Raw genomic sequence first — 7,080 nt, forward strand, 5'->3', positions numbered from 1 at the left:
TGTACGTGTGTATACAGTGCTATCCCTTAAACAAAATAAAGCATAATGATATTTTAGATTCTGTAGAGGAACAAATGCCATATGGTCACATCTGTTAGAGGAATTCCTTTGCTTAAAAGCATACACTCGCAAAGATTGAAAGCGGGACATCTAGACTATTCTTATACCACTAAACCACAGTTCATTGCTAGTCTAACTCTCTGCGTGGGTGGCAGAAGAGTGCAGACCATGTTGAGTACTTTTTTAACCGTATCAAACTTCTCTGAAGGGTAGTTTAGGAGAATTGCAGCACTGTTTTATGTGACAAAAGCAAACCATAGAGACGCTGCCTTGGTCCTAAACGAGGCATTAATAGATACCAAGAAGTTAACGGGTAAAATAAGTCACAGCAGTACACTTACATCATTGTGCAGCTGGCTAATTTTGCTTTTGCGTCGTGAAGAGTTCCTGCCTATTCTGAACTGGGTATGCACAAACAGTGTATTGTGGCTCCAAACTTTGATCGCTGACGGGAGTCCTCAAGGGGTTTTGTTGGTAATCTACTTTGTGAGATTAGTGAGATGTGTCAGCATGTCCCAAGCCACTCTTGTCCTTTTTTTGGGGGGAGGGGAGAGAGAGGGGGTGTTTGGTTATGATTGAGTAATCGATAAAAGCAATATCTTGCTGTTTCAATCAGTGGCACATCAATGTAAGGCGTAAATGTTCTTACTGTTTAAGGTGACTGTTTCCCTGATGATTTTCTGTGCAGTTGTTACAAGAAGTGGTTGTATAACTGAAATTAAAACCCTGAGGCTTCATCAACCAAGTAATGACATCTTTAAACGAAGCTCACCACTTTTGGCTTTCTTACTATGTAACATTGTTTTATAGGCCAAAGCCATGAACTTGTATGAGGCCTGCCTAACTCTGCTCCAGGTGTATTCCAAGAATAATCTAGGTCGACAACGGATAGATGTTACAGCAGAAGAAGATCAGTACCAGGATCTCCTCCTTATTATGGAGCTTCTCACTAATCTTCTGTCAAAAGAATTCATAGATTTCAGTGATACAGGTATGAAGGAATTGGTAATTGCTGAACCATAATTTGCGTTTGAAACCGTAAACACCATTGTGGGGAATGTGCCCAATCCAAGTAAAGTGAAAATTGAAGTTTAGGCTTCATTAGATCAGGATATGGAAATTAATATTTGTCAGTAGCAAAGGAAAGACTTTTCACAGTATTATAGCATCTGAAATTCTTATTGCTCTCATAAAATAAATAAAGCATGTATGAAACAGTTCGAGATCTGAATGTTGCAAGCCTGAACGTGTAGGAGCAGCAGTTTTAAAACAAAAAACCCATAGAAAAGTTGGAATAGTAAATAACTGCAAGAGGGCAAATGATTTATCTCTTAGTACAACCTCTAACTTTTGTGAAATGCTGAGCTCTTGAAAATCCTGTCATGTTTGAGGGTTTTCTGTATTCTGCATTCACAGAACATGCTTCATGATATGTGGGTGTAGTTAAGGGTTTGGTTTTGTATCCCAGCCTGTTACTTTCTTCTGTATATTTTCTACTTAAAATGGCAGTAGTCCTGAATGTGATCTGCCAGTTTTAGCTTAACTGTGCTGTGTTGCTTTCAGATAAGCTGAAACAGATTTGCATGATTGAGATCTTACCATGTCCTATACAGTTTGTGCAGAAAACACACTCAGTAACAAACTGAATCTGCTGAGGTTGTTCTGATGATTCTCATTGCTCTTCTGAGGTATATCTTCAAAGGGAGAACCTTGCACTCCGCAATTCACTGCATCAGTTTTTTGGGGTTTATTTTTTTTGTGATGCATGCACAACAGAAGTACAGAACCAGCTTTAGACTTTGGCCATTGAATGGACAAATCAATGCCATGTAGCGTATTCTCTCTGAGGTCAGACATTGGATGCTAGTTCCATGGAAAACACTGCAAAATACTTACTGTGAAAGTAAGGACTGTGATACTAGCTAAGTGTAGTGCCCAGAGATCAAATGTATTGGAAGTTCTCTGCATGCTATTATTGGTTCAGTGCAGGAATTGTAAAAGTAAGGTCACTGCCACTTGATGGGAAATGTAGGTCTTACTTGTAATTGGATAAAATATGCCAATGTCTAAATTACAGAATTTTCTGCATTAACTCTCCTATTTTTTTATCCTTGGGTTCATGAAATATATATAAAAATATGTAAATATATAAAATATATAAAGTATAAAGTACAGTAATATAAACTATCTATGTGTGCAGGCATGAAGCAGCTATCACTAGAAACAAATGCAGTGTTCTGTAATGGAAAGGAGCCCTCAGTATCTGAAGTGTTCTGTTTTAGCATGCCATCTGGTACATGTGATTATGAAATGCCTGGTCCTAATGAATATAAATATACAGTGATGTGGCAACCTCCACTCACTAATTTTCTATTTTAATACACTGCCTCATGCTTTTGTTTGGGGAGAGGGGAATAATCCTATTTTAAAAATGTCTTTATTATAAAAAAATGGGACTCTTCCTTCCATATGCTTAATCCTCCTTTTATACAAAATGGGTTTTTGTCTTTTCTACAGATGAAGTGTTTAGAGGACATGAGCCTGGACAAGCTACAAATAGATCTGTATCAGCAGCAGATGTTGTCTTATATGGGGTTAATCTAGTTTTGCCTCTAATGTCCCAGGATCTGCTGAAAGTAAGTATGTTTTTACATATAGCTGCTAGAATATGGAAACTTTATAGTAATAGCCAAACCTGAAATGTGGCCTATGGAATCCTATTTCTGATAGTGTCAGAAATGCCATAGGAAGCATAAACAGTGACATTAGTTAAAAAAAAAAAGTAAAATCTTGGGGCAATTATTTTCAAAGTACCAGCTGGCTTTTCTATCAGACATCAGCAGCTTGTCAGCAGAACAGCAAAACATGAAACAATGCAATGAGGGCATTTCACTGGGTTGCACTGTGTTAATATTTTACTTTGAATCAGGGGAACACTTCTGAATCGTATCTCAGCTGTCCCCTCTTAACATGCTTTCTCATCTAGTAGTCCTTGCTGAGCATGAGAGCTACATCCTTTTTAGATGAACCCTAGTCAAAATGTACCCTAGGAACCTCCTCCACTGTGCTCCAGATGTTTGTGAGGCTTTTACCACACAGGACTAGGCTTGCTCATGTTTGGAGTAAAGCTCTTTGAATTGTATACAGCAGATAAGATTCCCACCGTCAACTGTTTGCCTTTAGCAGTCTTTTCTTATTGTACCACAGTGGTTGTTAATAATGTTGTAGCCATTCGAATGACTTTGAAGTTGTCTACTAAAATTGTCGTTTCTTTAGTGGAAAGCATCAGTCCTGTCTCTTTGTACAGATGGAAATTGTGTCAGGATAGAGCTATGTGATTGATTCTGAAATTACCATGTTTTTCTTTTGACAGTTTCCATCCCTGTGTAATCAATATTACAAATTAATCACTTTCATCTGTGAGATATTCCCTGAGAAAATTCCACAACTTCCAGAGGACCTCTTCAAGAGCCTAATGTACTCACTGGAGTTAGGAATGTCATCGTATCCTTTACAGAGCTCAAGAGTGTTTAAAAATCTGAGTTGTTCTTATAACGACCTGTTAAAAATCTGATCATGGGGTTTTTTAGCATTTTTTTTCCTTTTCTATCAATATCTGTATCTATAATTATGTATTGGCAATTGACTCTTACTGTTTGCTTTCTGAGATTTTCACTGTAGTGTCCACTGAGATTCTAGTATTGGCTGAAGTGCCTCTCACTGGCGTTGCTCGAATGGAGCCTTTAAGTGGTTTAGCATGTAAGTTTTTTCTGGCAGCCATTCCTGCCTCCTCCATTACTTCATTTCAGAGTGTGTAGCTTCATAAGCCTTCAGCTGGTATCCCAAAGCCATTCCTGAATTAGTTTCTCAGCTGGTAATACAAAACATCACTGCTGTTCTACTGGGCTGGCTCCAGAGCATTCCCTGTCAGGGTGCCAGTGGGCTCTCCCTCCCACAACGGCAGTACCATTTTCACTAATCTGTGGCACGTGTCAGAAACAGATGAGCTTGACCATAAGGGACTCTTTCTGAAAATGTTATGTCAGAGAGGGTTATGTTACCTTAGGGCATGTAGCTAATAAAAGAAGGCAACACAGTTGGAATTCTACTTTTTCTCCCTTTTTTTTTTTTTAAATTTGATTTTTTAATTAACAGCTTTACAATAAAAAGAAATCCTGGAATGTACAAGCATTTAAAATATTTTCTGGTGACACAACCAAGAACTTTTACCACAATTTTATTGAAGTCTGACTTTGATTCTTTAACGCCTATTATCAGAATGAGCTCAGAGGTTTGCCAGCTCTGTCTGGAGGCTGTAACACCATTAGCAGAACAATGTGCAAAAGCACAAGAAACAGATTCTACTCTTTTTCTAGCAACAAGGCACTTTCTTAAGGTAAGGCATCGGCGTTTGTTTTTTTGAATCTAAGTAGTATAGGAGGCCAAATGGCAATCATATCTGTCCGGGTTAATCAGGATCACACATACAGTAAGAAAAAACACGGTACCTAAACAAATGACAGTTTAAGAAGAAAGAGAGCATGAAGGACTGGAGACATTGGACCAGAGTACAAAGGAGGATGGAGGCATCGAGAGAGGAAATGACATTGCCAATCCAAAAAGACCTGAGCCTCTCAGAACGCAATTGATGTTTATCCATGCTCTGCACACGACCTCTGGAATGAACCTGATGAACAATTTTAGCAGTTATGTTCACTGTGAAAGCTGTGAAATAGCAAGCTTCCAGAATTGTATGACCTGGAGGCTGGGTAGAGTACTGAATGAGGAGGCAGAAAAAGGAGCACAGTTGTGAGCTAGAAAGAAAATGATGATGTTTATTCAGTGTATCCAGTGAATTATGCATTTTCTTAATACAGTGTCATACTTAGTACTTTCCATTTAGGACCATCCACTGAATCTCATTGAATTTTGGAATGACCTGGTAGTAACTAAGTTCCTGTGAACAGGGAACAAAGTATCTGTGGAATTTGTGTGCTTGTCTTAAGGATTTTCGCTTTTCCTTAAGGCATCTTTTCTTACCAAACTGACATTCAAACATCTGAGGATAGCTCAATAAAAGCATACATCAACCAAGCTGAATGAGAAACCCCGTAAATAAAATTATTTATCCTTCTGTTTATTCTAAATTAACATAGCTTTCTGCCCTTTCTCTAAAATTGCACTTAAAAAATACTGTTACCTGTTTGACTTTCTCTGAGCTGTAGGAGTCTCCAGAACTTGAGGACAAAGTTACCTGTTTTATTGTGGAAGAGCAAAGGCTTTTTTCATTATTTCTCTGGCGTATCTGCAGCTTTTTGAGAAAAATATGAGAGATGCCTTTTCTCTCTGAAGAACACACATAAATCATCAACAGGTTTCAGTGTTTTGAGATGTGAATTTGTGCTGTTAAGCTAAAACTCGACTCCTTAAAAGAACTTGGCTTTCCAATTACTGATAGCCAAATGAAAGGAAAAAACAAAGCAATAAAACAACCAACCTTGGATCTCTGGAAATATATGTTCATTGTTATTATCAGAAGTGAAGATGAGGATCATCAGCATATGTTGGTAAAATAGAAAGTTAAGTTTACATTTCCATAACTACTACTCTTTTGTGATTTCAGATGGTCTTTGATATGCTGGTACTTCAGAAGCACAATACAGAAATGACAACTGCAGCAGGTGAAGCATTCTACACATTAGTGTGTTTGCATCAGGTAATAGCATTTAGATACCTGCACCCTGAAAACCAGCCAATTGCTAAAGGAGAGTGGTTATTTACTCTGCCTCTGGCAAATCATACAATTGTTCAAGTTGTAAGGGACCCTCAGGAGGTCTGTATTCCAACCTCTTGCTCAAAGTGGGGTCAATGCAGAATTCAGATCAAGTTGTTCAGGACTTTTTCAAGTGTGTTTTTAAAAGCTCCAAGATGGATATTGCAAAGCCTCTCTGAGCAGCCTGTTGAATGCTTTATTATACTTACAATTCATGTGCTTTCAGCACCTGCCAGGCAGTCTTGGTGGACCACCACTGGCCTCATTCAAGTTGATCAATATCTATTTTGTGTTGAGTCCAAAACAGAACACAATAGTCCACATCTAATGCAACAAGTGCTAGGTAAAGACAAATAAAAAGTATAGCCCAGTATGCTGCTAGTGTTCATTGCTGACAAGGCACACTGCTAGCCTGCTGCCCACCAGGACCTTCAGATCCTTTATTCAGCAGAGCTGCTCCCTACTCGGTCAGTTCCCTGTCTATAGTTGAGGGGGGTTAGTCTGTGTCAGCTGCAGGATATTGCATTTGTCCTCGTACAGTTTCACAAGGTTCCTGTCAGTTCATTCCTCCAGCCTGACTGGATGTCTCTGAAGGTCAGTCCTGCCCTTGAAGGCACTGGCTGCACTCCCCAGTTTGGTTTCATCCGCAGTGTGGTGGTTTGACCCTGGCCAGCGGCCAGGTGCCCACGCAGCTGTTCTGTCACCCCTCCTTCTCTGCTAGACAGGGGCAGAAAATGTAATGAAGGGCCCATGGTTTGAGATAAGGACAGGGAGGTCACCCACATCTACTGTCCTGGGCAAAGCAGACCCAATTTTGAGGAAATTAGTTAAATTTATTAAAGAACAAATCAGAGAAGAGTAGTGAGAAATACAAACAGACCTTAAGAAAAACCCCAAACTTCACCCCCATCCCTCCCTTCTTCCCAGACTTAACATCAATCCCAATTTATCCACCTCCTCCCCCTGAGTGGCACAGGGGGCAGGGACTGGGGACTGCATTCAGTTCATCCAATGTCATTTCCACCGCTGCTCCTTCCTCTGGGATAGGACTTCTCACTCTTCCCCTGGGCCATTGTGGGGTCCCTCTCATGGGAGATGATCTTCATACGCCTTTTTCCAGTGTGAGTTCTCTCATGCGAGACAATTCGTCACAAACTGCCGTGAGTCTCTCCATGGGGTGCAGTCCTTCGGGAGAAACTGCTTCAGCATGAGTCCGTGACAGCGTTGCACAAGTCCTGCCAGCCAAC

At 39.9% G+C, this 7,080-nt stretch overlaps 1 protein-coding gene across 1 annotated transcript in view; it reads left to right on the top strand.

Annotated features, from left to right (window-relative positions):
- The window catches only part of XPO4 (exportin 4), a 54,228-nt gene that overhangs the window by 44,820 nt on the left and 2,328 nt on the right, over window positions 1-7,080 (top strand). The window contains exons 17-21 of the mRNA XM_009870368.1: window positions 871-1,051; window positions 2,578-2,696; window positions 3,434-3,564; window positions 4,339-4,456; window positions 5,684-5,776. Coding sequence (XP_009868670.1) covers window positions 871-1,051; window positions 2,578-2,696; window positions 3,434-3,564; window positions 4,339-4,456; window positions 5,684-5,776 — 642 coding nt within the window. The remainder of the gene's footprint in view (window positions 1-870; window positions 1,052-2,577; window positions 2,697-3,433; window positions 3,565-4,338; window positions 4,457-5,683; window positions 5,777-7,080) is intronic.

Source organism: Apaloderma vittatum, unplaced genomic scaffold, assembly GCF_000703405.1.
Source record: "Apaloderma vittatum isolate BGI_N311 unplaced genomic scaffold, ASM70340v1 scaffold9885, whole genome shotgun sequence".
Taxonomy (NCBI): Eukaryota; Metazoa; Chordata; class Aves; order Trogoniformes; family Trogonidae; genus Apaloderma; species Apaloderma vittatum.